This window comes from Phacochoerus africanus, chromosome 2 (assembly GCF_016906955.1).
Source record: "Phacochoerus africanus isolate WHEZ1 chromosome 2, ROS_Pafr_v1, whole genome shotgun sequence".
Lineage (NCBI taxonomy): Eukaryota > Metazoa > Chordata > Mammalia > Artiodactyla > Suidae > Phacochoerus > Phacochoerus africanus.
The window spans coordinates 165,980,439-166,001,777 of record NC_062545.1 but is presented as its reverse complement, the minus strand read 5'-3'; the positions used below and the strand labels follow the sequence as shown (position 1 = coordinate 166,001,777).

The 21,339-nt window shown below is 37.6% G+C and overlaps 1 protein-coding gene across 9 annotated transcripts in view; it reads left to right on the top strand.

Moving 5' to 3' along the window:
- Positions 1 to 21,339, top strand: part of DENND4A (DENN domain containing 4A) — a 128,951-nt gene that overhangs the window by 97,167 nt on the left and 10,445 nt on the right. For all 9 annotated transcript variants that reach the window (XM_047767107.1, XM_047767106.1, XM_047767111.1 and 6 more), the window contains 7 exons: positions 711 to 839; positions 5,859 to 6,958; positions 9,549 to 9,735; positions 17,233 to 17,327; positions 19,153 to 19,328; positions 19,424 to 19,570; positions 20,967 to 21,162. In XM_047767107.1, coding sequence (XP_047623063.1) covers positions 711 to 839; positions 5,859 to 6,958; positions 9,549 to 9,735; positions 17,233 to 17,327; positions 19,153 to 19,328; positions 19,424 to 19,570; positions 20,967 to 21,162 — 2,030 coding nt within the window. The remainder of the gene's footprint in view (positions 1 to 710; positions 840 to 5,858; positions 6,959 to 9,548; positions 9,736 to 17,232; positions 17,328 to 19,152; positions 19,329 to 19,423; positions 19,571 to 20,966; positions 21,163 to 21,339) is intronic.

Here is a 21,339-nt window from a genome sequence, read left to right as displayed (position 1 = left end):
ATTGCCTTGAGCTGTGGTGTAGGTCACAGATGTGGCTCGGATTCTGTGTTGCTGTGGTTTAGGCTGGCAGCCACAGCTCTGATTCGACCCCCAGCCTAGAAACTTCCATGTGCTGCAGGGCGGCCTAAAAAGACAAAATAAATAAATAAATAATACAAGTGACTTTAAGCATCAAAGCACTAATTTTATTTTTCACTTTGTTTTTGTAACTCCTCTTTTCTCCCATTATAAGCCCTCTCCACCACCTAATGTTCCACTGTACAAATCCTTCACATGTGACGTGTGCAGGCTCAGTGGCAGAACACTCTCCAATCAAATGCTATTCTTATAGTGGAAATATGTATTTCTTCAAACAGCAGCTCTTTTCTGGGGCATACCAATATTTTTATTTAGTTTTTTTTAATGGTCTGTGACTTATATTTTCCCACTTACCTCCACCTATAAAAAGCAGTCTTTCACAACCAAAGAAGAAATATAAAATGTATGCATGGACCTCATGCATGACAAGTACTTAGTTGTTTGATACACACCTTGGGGACTCGAATAAATGGAACCACGTATTTGTAATTGACAAATAGATAAAGAGGTATTCAGTATTTTCTTATCACCTATTTTCAGGTAGAAATATTTAGAACTAAAAGCTACTTCTCTTTATGGCTCTTCTGATGTATATAGATTTCATCTTAACAATTGCATTTTAATCTCTACAGTGTCAGAAAGCGAGAGTGCAAAAGGAAGTGCTGATTGTCTTCCTAAGCTCGATTATCAAAGTTCTTCCAGTATAGTTCGCCTCAATGGTACAAATAACAATGCTGATAAAATATCAGGAGAAAGCACAGGTAAGTTGAATAGTGTACCTCTTGGTATGCAAAATAACTTGTATCTGATTTCTAGTGTTTTGTTTGTTTGTTTTTTAGGGCCGCACCCACAGTATATGGAAGTTCCCAGGCTAGGGGTCGAATCGGAGCTACAGTTGCCAGCCACAGCAACGTGGAATCTGAGCCATGTCTGCGACCTACACCACAGCTCATGGCAACGCTGGATCCCAACCTACTGAGTGAAGCCAGGGATTGAACCCGTATCCTCATGGATACTAGTGGGATTCATTTCCTCTGTGCCACGACGGGAACTCCTTAGTGACTTTTTTTTTTTTTTAAGTTTTAATTCTCCAGCATTATTTTTTTTAACATTTTTACAGCATCTCTTGGTATAGCTTAGTAGCTTAAATTTTTTATTTTATAAATACTTTGTTGAGGTTTTTATTGTAACAAAGTAAAGGAACAAACCTACAACGTACAAACTATCTTTTGAATTTGAACTGTGGGGACTTTTTGGAATAGGGAAGGGGGAGCAAGTGAGGTGATCTGTCTGAGGGAACCATATACCTTGCCACTTTTTAAATGAAGCATAGAGTTCCTTAGTCTTCATATTGTTCCTGTTTTTTTCAGAGCAAAAGGATAGTCCTTCCCATAGTTTAGATAGCAATACCTAATATTTTTTCTTTTCAAAGCACCTTTTATGTATTACTTTGTATTTATTATTACAGCAGTGTTTGTATTAGTAAGAGGGAATATTAACACTGTTTTAAAGATGAGAAAACTCAGGCATATTGGGACTGTTGGCAGATCACCTAAGCTATCAGCTAGATAATGGAAAAGTCAGTTTAGGATCCAGGATAATACTTGGTCTCACAAATTTTTCATAAGACCATTCTGGGCAGGGGGGAACTAAAGGGACATGGGATTTAGAGTTTCTAGTATTAAATAATTACAATATTTTATTTTGTATTCACTCCTGCATCATGTTATAATCCAAAAAAATATTGAAGGACTTGTGCTGTAAAGGCAGAAGTATCTCTGTAAATGGCCCTGCTGCAGTGATGTTTGTTTTTCTGCAGCATAGTTAGATATGCTTCTAGTTTAGGAGTAGGCAATCTATGGCCCATGGGTCAAACGGGGACTGCAGCCTGTTTTTTGTACAGAGTGGTTTTTACATTTTTCAAATGGTAAAAAGTCAAAAGAAGAATATTTTGGGACACATGAAAACTGAATGAATCAAAGTTTACTGTTCATAAACAAAGATTGATTGACACACAACCAGCTCATTGTCTTATGTGTTGTCCATGCCTGCTTTGGCACTACGTCGGCAGAGCTGAGGAGTTGCTGCAGAAACTGGTGGCCTGCAAAACCTAAAATGTTTACTATCTGGCCCTTGAGAGAAAAAGTTTGCATACCCCTGCTCTAGCTATCAGAAAAAAAGGTTAAATGAACTATCTTACTCTGCATTTCTTTGTTAGATAATTGTTATAACTTAAAACCTTAAAATGTTTTTCGTTGTTATCATGGAATTGCCTCACAGCCATTCAGTCCTTCCTAATCATTGTTTAATAATAACCCCTAGTAACCTGCCTTTGGTAGTCTTGGCTTTCTTCTTCTTTCATTACTGTCTATTCATGGTTGCCATTCTCATAAGACCTGCTTTTATGAACTTTCTATTTTAATATAATTGTAAACCATCCTTTGATTCTGCCATTTCGTCAGAGTAATCAGCTTATGATTCAGCACCTGGCTTTTGATTGCCCTCTGTGCTTAACAAGTAAGTTTTTTAAAAGCCTAATAAGAGGTTTCCTAGGTGTGAACTAGAATTGTTTATCCTGAAGATTTTTTGGCTTGAAAACTTTCCCATCTGTTAAGTACTATGGGTTTATTCTATATGGGATTTATAGGCATACTTACTTTTCTATAACTTTTTTCATATATGTTAGTACATGTTAGGATTCAAAGAACTTTGCAGGTTTCTTTATGTTTTGTAGTACAGTATATGTATATTGTATTTGTATCTTATATAAATGAGAGCTTCTAACCAAGCTCTCCTTTAGTGGAATAAACCAAAGACTGGAGTGACCAAAGAGATCTTTTGGGGGGGGTACCAAATTACTTTGTTTGAAGGAGTGGTACTAAGGAAAACTTAAGTAGATGTTACCAAAGATATATTTTAATGTTTGGTTCGATATTGAAATAAAATCATCACCCTATAGTTACTTCATGATTATCCTGGGAATTTTAAGATTTTGATAAATGTATATTGAATTGCTCAGCATTCAATCACAAGAAAATTTACTCTGAAATGAAACATACTGTGAAGTAGGAAAACATGCTCTAAAAATTTTTAAGCCTCATTCTGTGTTTCAACTTTTTATCTTTAGCTATCACATTTAGCTATAACATGTCATAATATGTTATTATGTTATATTCTGGGTTGGTCTGTTGGCCAACAGGCAATATTCATTCAGTGAATTATAATTATTTTTTTTTTGTCTTTTTTTAGGGCCACACCTATAGCATATGGAAGTTCCCAGGCTAGGGGTCAAATTGGAGCTGCAGCTGCCTACACCACAGCTACAGCAACACCAGATCAGAGCCACACCGTAGCTCATGGCAACGCTGGATTCTTACCCCACTGAGCAAGGCCAGAAGTTGAACCCACATCCTCATGGATACTAGTCGGCTTGTTAACTCACTGAGCCACAATGGGAATTCCAGTAATTGTTATTTGAGCTCCTACTATATGCTACCATATGCCAGGTGCTACTGGGGTATAGTAAGGAACAAAAAAATAAACCTTGTCCCTGTCTTCATGGAGAAATAGGTAGGCGGGTTGGGAAAATGTTAGTCAATTCAGTAAATGTAAAAATACAGTTACTGATATTAAATACTGTCAGTAAATGTAAATACTTTTTACATTAATCAATTAAGTAAGTGTAAAAATACATTTACTGATATTTATACTGTCAAGAAGGGCTGTGAGTTGCTAGGAGAACATATAGTAGACTATCCTGGGTTTGGGGGGACCTTGTTCAGGAAAGGTTTCCTTGAGCATATGGTTTTTGAGCTTAGATCTGAAGGGTGAGTAGAAAACAAAAGAGGATAGGGGTTCTGAAGGAGGAATTGAAAGGGAGCATTCTAAGCAGTGGGACGCAGTATGTAAAAGGCCGTATGGTAGGAAGGTGATCAGAGCATATTCAACGATCTGAAAAAGGACTAGTATATCAGCTAGCAATTCTTTAGCTTTAAGGTTCAGAAAATAAGATTTAACAGTGGCTTTAACAAGTTGAGGGTTTCTTTTCTCAATAAATTCCAAAGTAAACAATTGCTCAATGTTGGTCAGGGGCTTTGCCGTCAGAACTCTGGACCTAACCATGAGGATAATATAATCACTGGTGACTTCAGGCACCACCTGCCTGTGCAAGGCGGAAAGAATGGGCAAGTACCAGCCACAGCTATCTCATGTACCAGAAAAGCAAAAGTTTTCCCAGAAATCCTCAAAAACTGTCACTTCAACATCATTACCTAGAATCGTCACAGATCCACCTGGCCCCAGGAAGTTAAATAACTTGCAACCTCTGTGTTAGAGGCACTCAGCATTCAGCCTTTTCTGGTGGAATTTAGCATGTATATAAACTTCGAATCAGACATTTCTCTGTAAATGGCCAGATAGTAAATATTTTAGGCCTTGCAGGCTACATACAGTCTGTATCACCTGTTCTTTGTATGTGTGATTTTTACAACTCTTTAAAAATGTTAAAACCTTTGGAGACAGTCCACAGGCCAGTTTTGGCTCAGAGGTGTAGGTTGCCAACCCCTGGTATAGTTTGATAATCAGTTTTTGTTTGGGGCTGTCGCATAGTTCTGACTTTGCAAAGGAACCATTGCACATCTATTTAAATACAGTCCCAGAGTTTATCTTTGGGTTTCAAGGTTCCTTTGGGTCTTTGATAGTATTTACATTGTCAAGCAGAAAGTGTCTCAGAATATCAGAAGAAAGTGTATTCTTGGTTTCGTATATACCTAATCATAAGCTGGTACTGAAAAAAGAATATATTTCACCTCTCTACTATTTTCCTTGTTAATGCTATATGCTTATTAAACAATATTAGTTTGTAGGCTTTTATGGTCGCTAATAGTCCTAGCGTGTTACCTGACTGCATCATGTGGCAGGAAAAAAAGCATGTTTTTAGTAACTGTCTGATTTTAGAGAGCTAATTCTGTTGACAAAAGATATAAAGAGAATAGTTGATAATACCATACCTAGACTAATGCTTTAGAAGACTCCCACATAATAAGGACGATTATAGTGATCAGAAATCTAGATTTCTGCTTTCAGTATAGGTACCTAAGTAATTTGGTAAAAAGCAGTGAACAGCGTTTCTGAATACAAAGTGGCCCTTCACATTTGACTGTTACAAACTTGAATCACTACGTAAAGCAAGGGTAAAATTATTTAGTCACATCTGTAGTCATAATGATTTGGAGTTTTTAAAATAATTTTTATTTATGAGTAAAGCTAACACAGCTGTCTTTAATTTGGTTTGGTTTAGTGTTTTTGGTTTTGTTTTCCATTTTTATAGGAGGAGACTCAGAATCTTAAGGTCATCTAGCACAGCCACAATTGTATAACCATGGTTATGTAATCAATTCAGTGGAATTGACAAATTTATTATTATTATTAAATATGCCAAGAATAAACACTAATTTTAATTTATCCATTTGGAAAGCAGTACATTCTTATATCTAGGAGCATTCCCCTTATAGCTAGTCAGATCTGGATTTGAATTAAGGACTGGGTAACTTTGAGCTAGATAGTTAATCTCCCTGAGTATCTCCACCCATAAGGATGTTGGAGAGGTTATGGTAGATGATGTAAGTAAAGTGCCTAGTACAGCGTCTATGAAATAAATAGCAAGCACTTGATGAGTGCTTGCTATTATCATTTTCATTACCAGTATCTTAAGTATTTAAGACAATTTATATTTGCACATTACATGTTTCATGGCTAAAAACACTTTCCTTGTTTTTCAGAAAGCACATCTGAGCCACCCTTAATATCATCTTTTGAGGATACAAATGATACAGGAAACATTCAAAGTCGATGCTTTAGGAAAAGACATAAAAGTGACAATGAGCCTAATTTACAACAGCAAATGTCCTGGGGAAATAGAAACCGCAATCTTAGTGGAGGAGTACTGATGGGACTTATGCTCAACAGAGTTAACCAGGAAGCAAACCCGGGAGATATGGTCGAAAAATTAGGAGCTGATGCAAAAATTCTTTCAAGTGTTATCTCAAAAAGCACAAGACCAAATAGTCTTGATATTGGAAAGCCGTCTTTAAGATCAAAAAGAGACAGTCTTGAAAAGGAATCTAGTGATGATGATACCCCTTTCGATGGTTCTAACTGTTTGGTGGATAAAGTGGATTCTCCTGTCATTTTTGACTTAGAAGACTTAGACGGTGAAACAGATGGCTCAAAAGTGGCTGATGTTGCTCCACAGAATCCCAAGAGGAGTCAGTGCTTGAACAGCAGCTTTTCAGTAAAACCTTTTGAAAAAACTGATGTTGCAACAGGATTTGATCCCCTCTCTCTATTGGTTGCTGAGACTGAACAGCAGCAAAAAGAGGAGGAGGAGGAGGAGGAAGATGATAGTAAAAGCGTTTCAACACCATCTGCTAGGCGGGATTTAGCTGAAGAAATTGTGATGTATATGAACAACATGAGCAGTCCTTTGACAAGTCGTACACCAAGCATTGATTTACAGCGGGCATGTGATGATAAAGCAACCACTAAGAAAAGCCCAACATTGGTCAAGGCGTGCAGAAGATCTAGCCTGCCTCCTAATTCTCCTAGGCCAGTGAGACTTACGAAATCTAAAAGTTATTCAAAAAACGAGGACAGACCAAGGGATAGACTCTGGTCTTCTCCAGCTTTCTCACCTACTTGTCCATTTAGGGAAGAATCTCAAGCTGCATTGACCCATTCATCACCTTCATTTAATTTAGATACACTACTAGTACCTAAACTAGATGTTCTAAGAAACAGCATGTTCACTGCTGGAAAAGGAGTTGCAGAGAAAGCAAGCAAATGGTATTCAAGATTCACCATGTATACCACATCATCTAAGGTAAGTTTTACTAGTATTTTCTACTTTTCCGTTTATCCTCTTCTACCACCAAAAGTCCCTTACTTGCAAAGATGTCTGCTTTTAGTTCTAGTTCCACTGTGGTAACATCAGGCCACTAAAGCCTATCCCTCCCACTAATTGCAACTAAAAACTCTAGACAAAATGCAAAAAACAACCGTACAAGAATTCTGAAAAATAAAAGCAGATTGTGGAGAGGGACCCACCAGAGGGACCCACCCAGAGGTGAATTTCCTATTTTCTTTCTCATGCATCTCTACTCCAAGAGCAAGTCGCAGTCACAGTGTGGCATGACATTCCTGGCAGCTAAAACTTAAAGAGAAAGCCTTATTTCCTGGAAACAGGGAAGAGGGCTTCTGCAGGCCAGAGAGTCTGAGGGGAATCTGAAAGAAGGATTCTGAATTCTGTGTATGGCCCACACAAGTCTCAGCCTCATCCTTGAGCTATATACATATGGAATAGATGCAGACCAGCATGGACAAATCTTAGAGAATTAAGCTGAGAATTAAATCACCACCTGCAAAAATCAAAACACAAATTACAATCTGAATGTAACTCAGTTGACTGCCTAATAAAATAGTGTAGCATTCATGGTGTTCAAAATAAAAGCCAGAATTACTTGAACCAGGAAAATGTGCCCAGTTCTCAAGGGAAAGGCAACCCTAAGGTAACCCAGATATTAGAATTATCAGGCAGAAATTTTAAAGCAGCTGTTATAACTAGACTCCCAGAAGTAAAGAAAAGAAAGACGCATTTGAAATAAAAGAAAGGAATTCTTAGCCAGAAATAGAAATAACCTCTTTAGTTTTGTAATAAAAATACACTCTGAAATAAACTCATTGGATGGGTTCAGTAGCAGAATGAAGCTGATAGAGGAAAGTCTGTGAACTTGAAGATTGAGTAATAGAAATTACTCAGTCTGAAAAACAGAGACTTTATGAAAATGAACAGAGCCTCAGAAAGTTGTGGGACAGTATCCAAAGGTATAACATATAATTAGAATTCCAGAAGAATTGGAGAAAGATTATGGTAGAAAAGATATTTGAAGAAATAATGGATGATGTTTCCCAAATTTGGTAAAAGATTTAGATTTACAGATACTCAGTAAACTATAGACAGGATAAAAAAGAAAACCACACCTAACATACATAAAAACCCAAGACATCCATTTGTTCATAAGAAAATGAATGCTGGAAAAAATAAGAATAAAAATTATCTTTAATGTTATTGAAAAAAATGACACATTACCTATAGAGGAATAAGGATTTGAATGACCATGTGTTTCCATCATAATCTGTGGAAGGAAGAATGCAGTGGAACAATACCTTTAACCCACTGAAGAAAAGGCCTGTCAACCCAGAATTCTATATCCAGTGAAAATAATCTTTAGGGGTGAAAGTGAAATAAAAATATTTTCAGATAAAGGAAAAGAATTCATGTCCAGCAGACCTGCCATATCAAGTATGCAAAAGTAAGTTCTTCAGGCTAAAGATAAATGATATCACAAAGTAACCTGGGTGTTCAAAAATGAAGAAAGTGAAAAATAGATGGTAAATAGGTGGTTAATAAAAAGACCATTGGGGTTTTTTTACCTCTTAAATACCTTAAAATACTTATAATTGTCCAAAACAAAGTTTAGAACATTATCTCATGGGATTTTTCAATATATTAGATGTTTTATAGTGATTAAGGGACTCACTGACATTCATTATAGTCATTATATATGAAGTGGTATAATGCTAATTTTAAGTCAGTATAAATGATTAGGTATATGTATTGTAATCTCTAGAGCACCCACTTAAAAAATGCAATGAGACATGGCCAAAAAGCCAGTAAAAAGCCATCTTAAAACTAAGTAACATGCGCACGGCTAGAAAAAAAAAAATATTTTATCTGGGCAGTGGAATTACAGCTATTTTTAAAAACTTTTTATTCATACAAAAATCTTTTTAGATATAATCAGAAAAAATACTTATACTTTGGTGTTCTCAAAAATGAAAACTAGAGGAGTTTTCTTGTGGTTCAGCAGGTTAAGTATCCAGCATTGTCACAACAGTAGCTGGGTTGCTGCTGTGGCAAGGGTTCAGTCCCTGGCCTGGGAACTTCTGCATGCCATGGGTACAGCCAAAAAAAAAAAGAGAGAAATAAAACTAGAACTATGTCTTTGAAACTTGTATTGTGGAAAAGAATAAAATGATGTAAACAAATTAAAAGCGAATAATGTATTATTCTACATTATAGATAAAATATATAGATATAAAATATATCATCCTGGGCTGGGATTTCAGGGAAGAAAATTAACAGTAAAGAAAGTTTATAAAGTCAGTAGTTATCTAATTAACAGGTATCTGCTTTACTCCAACTAAAAAATGCAGTTTTAGAAACAGATCTCCAGCTTATGTTTATCTAAATTAGTATGCCCTTGTAAAATTGGTTGTTTTTTTCCTCTAGAAGTTGTAATGTTGATTAACTGATCATCTGAGTAATTAGGCATTTCCCTTACCTTAGAAGTGACTTTTTAAATAACTAACTTTAAATATGAAAGAAATTAAGGTTATAATTATGTCCTTAGGATCAAAGTTCTGATCGTACCAGTCTTTCTTCAGTGGGAGCCCAGGATTCTGAATCTACTTCTTTAACAGATGAAGATGTCTGCCACGAGGTGGAAGGAGCCACTTCTCAAGAGAGCAGTGCCACTTCAGGGACCAAGGGAGTTGATTTCAGCAGAACAAGCCTGGAGAGTTCTGCCTCCTTAGAAGGTTTGCTCAAAACAGTTCTGTCATACTCCATTTGATATGTGGTACCTTTACTTTTTTCTTTATGTTTTAATTTTGTAAAAGATTTGCATGGCTCCAAAGTCAAAACATTAGTGAACCAAGGCACTTTTCAGAGATATCTAGCTTCCATCCTCACCCCTACATCTTGTTTTCTCCTGTTCTTAGAGGTAACCATTTGGATTCATTATTTTTTCTCTTTCCTACTCTTGTTTTTTTATTTTTGTTTTTTTAATTTTATTTTTTACTAAAGTACAGTTGATTTACAATGTTGTGCCAATTTTTGCTGTATAGCAAAGTGACTCAGTCATATGTATATATACATTCTTTTTCTATATTCTTTTCCATCATGGTCTATCCCAGGAGATTGGGTATAGTTCCTTTGCTATACAGTAGGACCTTATTGACTATCCATTCTAAATGTAATAGTTTGCATCTACTAACCCCAAACTCCCAGTTCATCGCAAGCCCAACCTCCACCCCTTTGGCAACTACACGTCTGTTCTCCATGTCTGAAAGTCTGTTTCTGTTTTGTAGATAGGTTCACTTGTGCCATATTTTAGATTCCACATATAAGATATCATATGATATTTGTCCTTTTCTGACTTATTTCACTCATTATGAGGATCTCTAGTTGCAGCTGTGTTGCTGCAAATGGCATTAGTTTGTTCTTTTTTATAGCTGAGTAGTATTTCACTGTATATATATGTATCACATCTTAATCCATTCATCTGCTGATAGACATTTAAGTTTCCATGTCTTGGCTATTATTAGTGCTGCTATGAATATAGGGGTGCATGTATCTTTTTGAATTATATTATTTTGACTTGTATTTCTGTAATAATTAATGATGTTTATCATTGTTTCATGTGCCTACTGGCCATCTGTATGTCTTCTTTGGAGAAATGTCTATTTAGATCTTCTGCCTATTTTTCAATTGTGTTGTTTGGTTTTTGGGTTGTTGAGTTGTGTGAGTTGTTTGTATATTTTGAGGATTAGGCCCTTTTCAGTCCATAGATTGTCTTTTCTTTTTTTTAAGTTATAGTTGATTTACAGTGTTCTATCAATTTCTGCTCTGCAGCAAATTGACCCAGTCATACATATGTATAGACACAGTCTTTTTCTCATATTATCTATCATGTTCTATCACAAGTGATTGGCTATATCTCCCTATGCTATACAACAGGACCTCGTTGCTTATTCTTTTCAGTTTGTTTTTATTGTTGTTGTTGTTGTTTGTCTCTTTAGGGCTACACCTGTGGCATATGGAAGTTCCCAGGCTAGGGTCCAATCAGAGCTGTAGCTGCCAGTACACACCACAGCCAGGGCAACACGAGATCTGAGCTGCATCTGCGACCTATACCATAGCTCATGACAGTGCTGGATCCTTAACCCACTGAGCAAGGCCAGGGATGGAAGCCACATCCTCATGGATAGAAGTCGGGTTCATTACTGTTAAGCCACAACAGGAACTCCCTTTTTGTTGTTTTTTTTATGGTTTCCTTTGCTGTGCAAAATCTTTTAAGTTTGATTAGGTCCCATTTGTTTATTTTTTGTTTTTATTTCTATTGCCTTGGGAGACTGACCTAAGAAAACATTTGTATGGTATATGTCAGAGCATGTTTTGCCTATGTTCTCATCTAGGAGTTTTATGGTGTCATGTCTTTTTTTTTTCTTTTTTTTTTCTTCTTTTTTTTTTTTCTCTTTAGGGCTGCCCCTGTGGCATATGGAAGTTCCCAGGCTAGGGGTCAAATCAGCTGCAGCTGCCTGCCTACACCACAGCCTCAGCAACGTGGGATCCAAGCCACATCTGCAGCCTATACCACAGCTTATAACAATGCCAGATCGCCTATCCACTTAGCAAAGCCAGGGATTGAACCCATATCCTCATGGATACTAGTCGGATTCATTTCTGCTGTGCCACGACGGGAACTCCCTATGGTATCGTGTCTTATGTTTAAGTCTTTGAGCCAATTCGAGTTTATTTTTGTGTGTGGTATGAGGGCGTGTTCTAGTTTCATTGATTGACATGTAGCTATCCAGTTTTCCCAGCACCACTTCCTCTTCAGACTGTCTTTTCCCCGTTATATAGTCTTGCCTCCTTTGTCGAAGATCAAGTGACCATAGGTGTCTAGGCTTATTTCTGGGCTCTCTATTCTGTTCCATTGAATCATATGTCCATTTTTGTACCAGTTACTGTATTCATTTTGATTTATCCTTCATTGTAGCTTTTTTAAAAATGCATGCATATATATGTTGTCTATTGTGTGTGTGGTATGTGTTAATACTTCCTAGTCTTCCTACTCAAAAGGTAACCTACTGTCCTTAACTTGCTTCTTGCTTTTTTCACTTAGCACTATATCCCGAAGAACATTCTATATCATCACATAAACTCATTCATTTTTACAGTTGCATAATTCCTCATGTGTGGATGTATCACAGTTTATGTTGACTATTTTCCTGTTGATGGACTTTAAGTTCCCAATCTTTAACTGTTATAAATAATGCTATAATGCATGTACATCATATTATATTTTTGCCAGGGTATCTTTGGCATATACTTCCAACTTCTTCCTTGAAGCGATATTGCCAAGTTCCTTCCTCAGGGGTATACTGTTTGTATTCCTGCAGGTAATATATGAGAGTATCTATTTCCCCACAGCCTTGTGAAGAAAATATATTAGTAAAGTTGGGATTTTTGCCATCTGATAGGTGAAGAATGTATTTCATTTTATTTTAGTTTTCATTTGTATTTATCTTATAAACTATGTTTATATATTTAAGGACTATTTGTATTTCTTTTTCTTTGCCTACATTTCACTTTCACTTGTTGGTCCCTTTTTTAAAAATTTTAATAGCTCTTTTTTTTTTTTTCCTTCTTCACTTTTTTGGGCTGTACCCATGGCATATGGAAGTTCCCAAGCTTAGGGGTCGAAGCCGACCCACAGCTGCTGCCTGCGCCACAGCCACAGCAACATGGAATTCAAGCCACGTCTGCGAGCTATACCACAGCTCACGGCAACACTAGATACTTACTCCACTAAGTGGGGCTAGGGATAGAACCCATGTCCTCATGGATACTAGTAGTTTTGTTACTGCTGAGCCACAATGGGAAGTCCTAAGGTTTTTGTTGTTGTTGTTGTTTTGTTTTGTTTTGTTTTTTTGTCTTTTGCCTTTTTAGGGCCGCACCTGCAGCATATGGAGGTTCCCAAGCTAGGGGTCTAATCAGAGCTACAGCTGCCAGCCTAGGCCAGAGCCACAGTAACACCAGATCCTACCCGCGTCTTTGACCTACACCACAGCTTATGGCAACACCGGATCCCTAACCCACTGAGCGAGACCAGGGATCGAACCCAGAACCCCATGGTTCCTAGTCAGATTCGTTTGCTCTGTGCCACCACAGGAACTCTGGGAACTCCTAAATTTTTAATAGCTCTTTTTTGTATTAGGGAATTAACCTGTTGTCTCTTATATAAGTGGCAGATACTTTTTGCAAATATGTCAAGTTCATTTTTTTCCCCAACATAAAAATTTTAATTTTATATCATCAAATTTATCTTGCTTCTGGATTTTGTGTCATTAGGAAAGATTTCTCCTTCCTTAGGTTCATCACTATTTTCTTCTGGTATTGCTCTGATTTCCTTTTCAACATTTTCTGGAGTCAGTAGACTTTTTCTGTAAAGGGCTATATTGTAAATATTTTAGGTTTTGTGGGCCATATACATCTGTCACTTTTTTTACCTTTTTCTTTATCATTATTATTATTACTACTATTATTGTTATCATTTTGTCTTTTTTCCTTTTCTAGGGCCACTTCCTGCAGCATATGGAGGTTCCCAGGCTAGGGGTCTAATAGGAGCTGTAGCCACCGGCCTATACCACACCACAGCCACAGTAATGCCAGATCCGAGGCGCGCCTGTGACCTACACCGTAGCTCACGGCAACGCCGGATCCTTAAACCACTGAGCAAAGCTAGGGATTGAACCCGCAACCTCATGGTTCCTAATCGGATTCGTAAACTACTGCACCATGAAGGGAACTCCTTAACTTTTTTAACTGCTTTAAATATAAAAATCATTCTTAGCTCGTGATCATACAGAAGTAGATTTGACCCCGATTTAGATATTTAATCATTAGAAATTTATCCTGGTATGTGATATGAGGAATGAATGCATTATAACATTTTTAAAATTTGCATCTTTGCTTAAGAGGCTGTTATTATGGAAATATTCAAGCAGTCACAAAAATATAAGGAATAGGAGTTCCTGTCGTGGCGCAGTGGTTAATGAGTCTGACCAGGAACCATGAGGTTGTGGGTTCTGTCCCTTTCCTTGCTCAGTGGGTTGACGATCCGGCGTTGCCGTGAGCTGTGGTGTAGGTCGCAGACACAGCTCGGATCCTGAGTTGCTGTGGCTCCGATCTGACCCCTAGCCTGGGACCCTCCATATGCCAAGGGAGCGGCCCAAGAAATAGCAAAAAGACAAAAAAATATATATAAGGAACAGCACAATGTGTCCCCATGTACCTTCATGCAACTTCAATTATCAACAAAGGCCAATCTTGTTTTATCTTTTCCCCTCTCTCTCTTCTGCTGCCAACATTCTTTCCTTCCCCACTGGATTATTTTAAAGTAAATCCCAGGAGTTCCTGTTGTGGCTCAGCAGTCATGAACCCAACTAGTATCCATGAGGACGCAGGTTCCATTCCTGGCCCCGCTCAGTGGGTTAAGGATCTGGCATTGCCGTGAGCTGTGGTGTAGGTCACAGACATGGCTTGGATCCTGCGTTGCTGGGGCCGTGGCATAGGCCAGCAGCTACAGCTCTGATGTGACCCCTGGCCTGGGAACCTCCATATGCCATGCGTGTGGCCCTAAAAATTCAAAATAAAATTAAATCCCAGACAATATATAATTTCATTCATAAATATTTTAAAATGTATTTCTAAAACATACATATTTTAATGTTATATTTTAAACTTTTTATTAATGTTACTTAGTATATTATTTATTTTATATGTATAATGTGTATATTGTCATGTATATAAATACTGTATATTTCGCAAACTGAGGCCAACAAAAAACCAGTATCAGATCAAGAAACAGAACATTAACAGCACCCAGAATCCTCTTTCATGCTGACATCTAGTCACCACTCCTTTCACAGATGGACATTATCTTCTAATGCTGTGTCAGCCTGGCCATTTTTGACTATTTTATGGACTCAATACAGTATGTGTCTTTTGTGAAGCATTCATTTTTCTAAAAACAAAATTGTAATATCGTTATCATTTTTTATTTATTTACTTTTTGCTTTTCAGGGCCACACCTGTAGCATATGGAGGTTCCCAGGCTAGGGGTCTCATCAGAGCTACAGCTGCTGACCTATACCACAGCCACAGCAACACAGAATCTGAGCCACTTCTGTGACCTACACCACAGCTCATGGCAATGCCAGATCCCTAACCCACTGCTCAAGGCCAGGTATCGAACCTGCATCCTCGTGGATGCCAGTCGGATTCGTTAACTGCCGAGCCACGATGGGAACTGCCATAATCATTTTTTAAATGTGACAGTATATATAATATAATAGCTTATATAAAATATTTACTTAGTTTAAATGTTCACAGCTATCTCATAAAACTTTTTATAGGTGGTTTGTTCATATTGGGACCCAGACAAGGTGTACTTGTTGCATTTGTTTCCTGTGTCTATTAACTTCGTCTCATCTTTGTTCCTCTTCTTTTCCCCCTCGTCTCATATTCAGGAAGAAATCAGGTGATTAGCTTCCCGCCCTCCCTTAATTTTTTTAACATTCAAGAACTGTTTATTGAGCCTAATAAGACTTACCTCACAACCTGATTTATATTTGCTAAAAATAATATTTATTCTGTGTTGTACATTGATTAGATGCAAAAGGCAGGCTGCCCACATAAATGATTGAGTTAGTCAAGGCTAACAGATAGCAAATTTGGTTTATTTGTTTGGGGTTTTTTGCTGCCCCACGGCATACAGAGTTCCCGGGCCAGGGATAAGATACAAGCCTCAATCGTGCCCTAAGCCTCAGCTGTGGCAATTCTGGATCTTTAACCCACTGTGTTGGGTCAGGGATCAAACCTGTGTCCCAGAGCTCCTAAGATGCTACTGATCCCATTGTGCCATAGCAGGAACTCCTAGATAGCAATTTGGAACTAACTTCAGCATAGAGGAATTACAGAAGATGATTGGGGGCCACCAGTTCTAAGCATCTTAAAGGATGGTATAAAAAATAAAATAAAAAGAAGGGTGATGTGAGGTTTCTGCTCTCTCTCTCTCTCTCTCCATCTCTCTGCGGGAGGGCCTAGCTCCAGCAGAAGCTCTAGAGCTATCCGCTTTTTTCCCCTTGTCATTTATTTACTGAAGCAATCAGGTCATTCATCTGGATTATGCTGATTGCATCCCCATGGCGGTGTTTAACATGTTCTCTTATCCCCTCTATTTCTTGGAACTCATAGTTTATACCATTACTTTTTTTAACCTTTATATTTATGAAGGTGTTCATAAAATGCAGTAACTACTGGGGTCGGGGGGAGAGTGTAGGAAAGGTAGAATTACCTCCAGTTTTCCTAACCAGCTGTAGCTAGTGTCAGCAATTGATTTGACCACAGAACTGCCCTTACTTTTTGTTGTTGTCATTTTATTACCTACTAATAGCCCATTCCTCTTAAGAATATACATGGCACTCTTCCCTGGTGTTTAAGAACAAGATTACTGTCCCGGAGTTTTTTTAATTTTTTTTTTTTAATTTTTTGCCTCTGCCTAGGGCAGGTAGAAATTCTTCTGCCACTGCAGTAATATCATGTTCTTAACCCTCAGAGCCACCAGGAAACTCTCTGTTCCAGATTTTAAAAGATCCTTAAAAGGCAGAGAATTGTTAATAATTCTTTTCATGATCTGAAATAAGATCAACTATTTTATACTTTGTAGACTTTAGAACTAAATACTTTCTGGTGTCTTAAACATGTCCAAATAGAAATGGCAAAATGGTCATTACAAACAACTGGAATGCCTTCTAGCCTGTACACATGAAGTGATTAATCAGTGAGTAATAAATTAAAGCACATTTCTTGAAGTAAAGGGTATACTCAAAATAAATGCGTGTGTTGTAAGCATTTTTCATTATTTGTTTTTTCTTAAATTACCTTTTTAAAAATTTTTGTTACTATTTTTTAGTGGCCGCACCTGCAGCATATGGAAGTTTCCAGGCCAGGGATTGAATCTGAGCCGCAGCTGTGGCAAGATCCTTTAACATACTATTCCAGACTAGGGATCGAACTCGGGCCTCTGCACTGACCAGAGCCACTGCAGTCAGATTCTTAACCCACCGTGTCAACAGCAAGAACTCTCTACCTTTTTTTTTTAATCAGAGAATGTGTGAAGATGAAAGACTCTCATATCCTTTTTCATTAATTTTAATAGTTTTTCTCTGTTTTATATTAATGAACAGGATCCTTGTCCAAGTTTGCCATACCTGGGAAATCAGAAGTGGCATCTTCCTGCAACACAAGTAATGCAAATATCTTCCAGAACTATGCAATGGAGGTACAGTTTTAATCAAAAGAACATCTTCATGTACCACTTAAAATTTACATTTCTTAAGTATCAATGGTCTCTAGTAGAGAGATAAAAAGTTAAATATACGACATATGAAAAGTTCAGAATGTATATTGCACCTGAATAAACTTAAACTAAACAGTATTTCAGATTATTGAAGTCATACTACTTTTTCTGTTTAGGAAAGTCTTATGCTCCTTTTGCTATTTGTCAACATACAAAAACATTTTTTTCATTGTTGGCATTTATATTTGCCCCTTGTTTTATATATGTCCTCTTAACCCCTATAAACAATTTTGCTATGCAGGCACGCTTTTTGGATGAGGATACAGGGAGCAGTTTTGGCATTTGTTTAATGTTTTTCAAGCTTGTTTTTCATTCCTTATATCAGTTTGATATATATGGGCTGGGTGTGCTGCCGCGTCCCAGTTTGTTACAATGAAAACGTTATACTTTTACTCTTTAAAATTTTCCCTAATTTTGGTGTAAAAATTGCTTCCAGGAGTTCCCGTCGTGGCGCAGTGGTTAACGAATCCGACTAGGAACCATGAGGTTGCGGGTTTGGTCCCTGCCCTTGCTCAGTGGGTTAATGATCCGGCATTGCCGTGAGCTGTGGTGTAGGTTGCAGACCCGGCTCAGATCCAGCGTTGCTGTGGCTCTGGTGTAGGCTTGGCAGCTACAGCTCCAATTCGACCTCTAGCCTGGGAACCTCCATATGCCGCGGGAGCGGCCCAAAGAAATAGCAAAAAGACAAAAAAAAAATTGCTTCCAAATACATCTGTGAATATTGCTATATCACACAAATTTGCATGAATTTGGAAAATAAATTTGCATGCAGCTGAAAAAGAAATGATGAGCTCTGTTGTTGCCATTTACAAAGTTTCTGAGGGTCTCAGAAATTTCTGTATTAATGTAATGACAACCTTTACATTTATGCCCAGCAATGCTTAACTGTCTGTAGTGACAGACCAGGGTTTTATTGTTGTTATTGTTTTTAATTTCCAACATGTCATGGCTGGTACTCTTGTAAAATGTATTGATCACCAACTTACCTGTCACAGCAAGGACAAATTACTTTAAAGGTCTCTCTCTAAATACTCTTCGAAGTTGCTTTACTTTGCTCATCACAACCCAGGAAGAGTCTGTGGACCAGCTCCTGTCTGGTGACCACACCTTGAGTAGCACGGATCTGTAACATGCAATTGCCAACACCTTTGGTAATTTGTGTATTAATAAATGAATGCTCTGGTTTACTTTTCCATAAAATCATGGCAGATTTTATGGTAATTATAATGGTTAAAAAAAAATGTTCACCTAAATGCCAGTTGACCTTTCTGGCAAAAATGTTACAGTAGACTTGGCTGAAATAATCAAAGATGAGTATATTACATCATGTACTGAATATAGTCCATTTTTTGTTTACAACTTCTAAAGCCTGCGTTTTAATTTTACAATAGATTTATGAATTAAAATGGCTCTTAGGAGTTCCCATGGTGGCTCAGTGGTTAATGAATCCGACTAGGAACCATGAGGTTGCGGGTTCGATCCCTGGCCTCGCTCAGTGGGTTAAGGATCTGGCGTTGCTGTGAGCTGTGGTGTAGGTCGCAGACGTGGCTCGGAGCCCACCACATTGCCATGGCTCTAGCGTAGACTGGTGGCTACAGCTCCGATTAGACCCCTAGCCTGGGAACCTCCATGTGCTGTGAGTGTGGCCCTAAAAAAAAAGACAAAAAGATCAAAAAAAAAAAAAAGCCTTTTAGTTCACAATGTGTACTAACTGGCTTACCTTATAAAGTGCTATTTTCTCCCATAGGTTCTCATCTCCAGCTGCTCTCGGTGTAGAACCTGTGATTGTCTTGTCCATGATGAGGAAATCATGGCTGGCTGGACAGCAGATGATTCAAATCTCAATACTACATGCCCATTTTGTGGCAATCTTTTCTTGCCCTTTTTGAATATAGAAATAAGAGATTTAAGACGACCTGGAAGGTAATGATTTATGCTTTTTTTTTCTTCATGTTTAAGGATCATGTTTCCTAGAATGTGTTTTCTCAGAAAAAAATCTCCCTGGATTCACATTACAGATACTTTTTGAAGTCAAGCCCATCTACAGAAAATATGCATTTTCCATCTTCCTTTTCAAGTCAGACAAGGCAGTCTTGTATCTCAACATCAGCCTCTGGTCTTGACACATCTGTGATCTCTGTTCAAGGGAATTTTGATCTAAATAGGTAATTATAATTATGTGGAACTGTATTTCAATGATATTTATTACATGTGTTTCCAGTAATGACAGAAAAATTAGCTGACCATTTTAAGGCTTAAATTCGTATGTGTAGTACATTCATAATCTTAAATTCTTGTTCCTAATTAAAAGAATATTAAAAATCTCTAATAACCTAAATATTTAAAGAGTTAATAGTTTTCTTTCTTTTTTTGCTTTTTGGGACCATACTCGCAGTATATGGAAGTTCTCAGGCTAGGGGTCTAATCAGAGCTATAGTTGTTAGACTCTGCCACAGCCACAGCAATGCAGGATCCGAGCTGCATCTATGAACTACACCACAGCTCACCACAATTCTAGATCCCTGACCCACTGGGCAAGGCCAGGGATCGAACCTGCATCCTCATGGATACTAGCTGGATTCATTTCCGCTGTGCCACAATGGGAACTCCCTACTTCATTTTCTACTTAGGAATATTTAATCATCTAAGAAACATTTGCAGCTAGTTGAGGAACTGTAAAATTAAACTAATAAGACTTAAACACTAAGCCTATTATAAGTAAATCTATGCTTAAAACAAGTTCAAAAATTGATTGCATTTTGGAGACATGCCAAATACACGGTATATAATTTGGGCAGGTGAAGTTATATTGGTAACTGCATGAGAAAAGAAAATGCCTGCATACTTCTAGCAGGCTAACGTGACCTGTTTGATGCTGAATGCTTAGACTGCAAAACTGCAAATCTGTGTGTGCACCTTCTTTCATCATAGGTCTCTTGTAGCCCTTTTCTCCTACTAGTTCTGATTCCTCAAGGAACAGGTGTCTATTTTTTCTGTTTTGTATCCTCTGCCCTACTGGATACAATTTAAAAAGTTTAATTTAAAAGTAGTCTACTTGGAGTTCCTGTTGGGGCTCAGCAGGTTAAGGAACCAACATTGTCTCTGTAAGGATGCAGGTTTGATCCCCGGCCTCACTCAGTGGGTTAAGGATCCAGCAATGGCACAAGCTGCCGTGTAGGTCACAGGCAGGGCTTGGATCTGGTGTTGCCATGGCTGTGGTCTAGGCTGCAGCTATGTTGATTTGACTGCTGGTCCAGGAACTTCCATATGCTGTAGGTGTAGCCATAAAAATTTTTAAAAAACAAGCTGTCCATTAAATGTTTTGAATAAGTGAATGACTCTTAGAGTTTTAAAGGTCCCTGGATAAAAAGGAAATTTAACATGACAAGGCTACTTTAAACTGGATCTATCCTGTTTCCCAGCCAAAGCCTAAATAATATTTTTCCATTATTTTACTTTGCTGTGTCCAGTTCTGATTCTAAAGAGAACATGGTCATTCTAGGGGAAATAAAGTAAATCTAGACAATGATATGGGGTTTTTTTCTTTTTTCAATGCCCAAGCAAATCTAAACTGGAAAATACATGTGCCCGAAGTATTCAGATTCCTACTGATAAATCAAAAACATCTATGTCAAAATGTCCAATATTTCCAATGGCCAGGAGTGTCGGTACTTATGGCCCCTTGGATAAGGAAGACACTGGAGGGCAGAAGCTTATTCCTACAGGCAGCCTGCCAGCTACTTTACAAGGAGCTACAGTATGTATTTTGGGTTTTTTTTTGTTTTTTTTTTTTTACAATTTAGGTATAATTATGTTTCCCATGTGCTAAACTGCTTTATTAGCTTCGATTTTATTTTCTATGACATTTATATTTACTTATTTTTTATATAATGATTTTTATTTCTTTCCTTATAGCTGGTTTACAGTGTTCTGT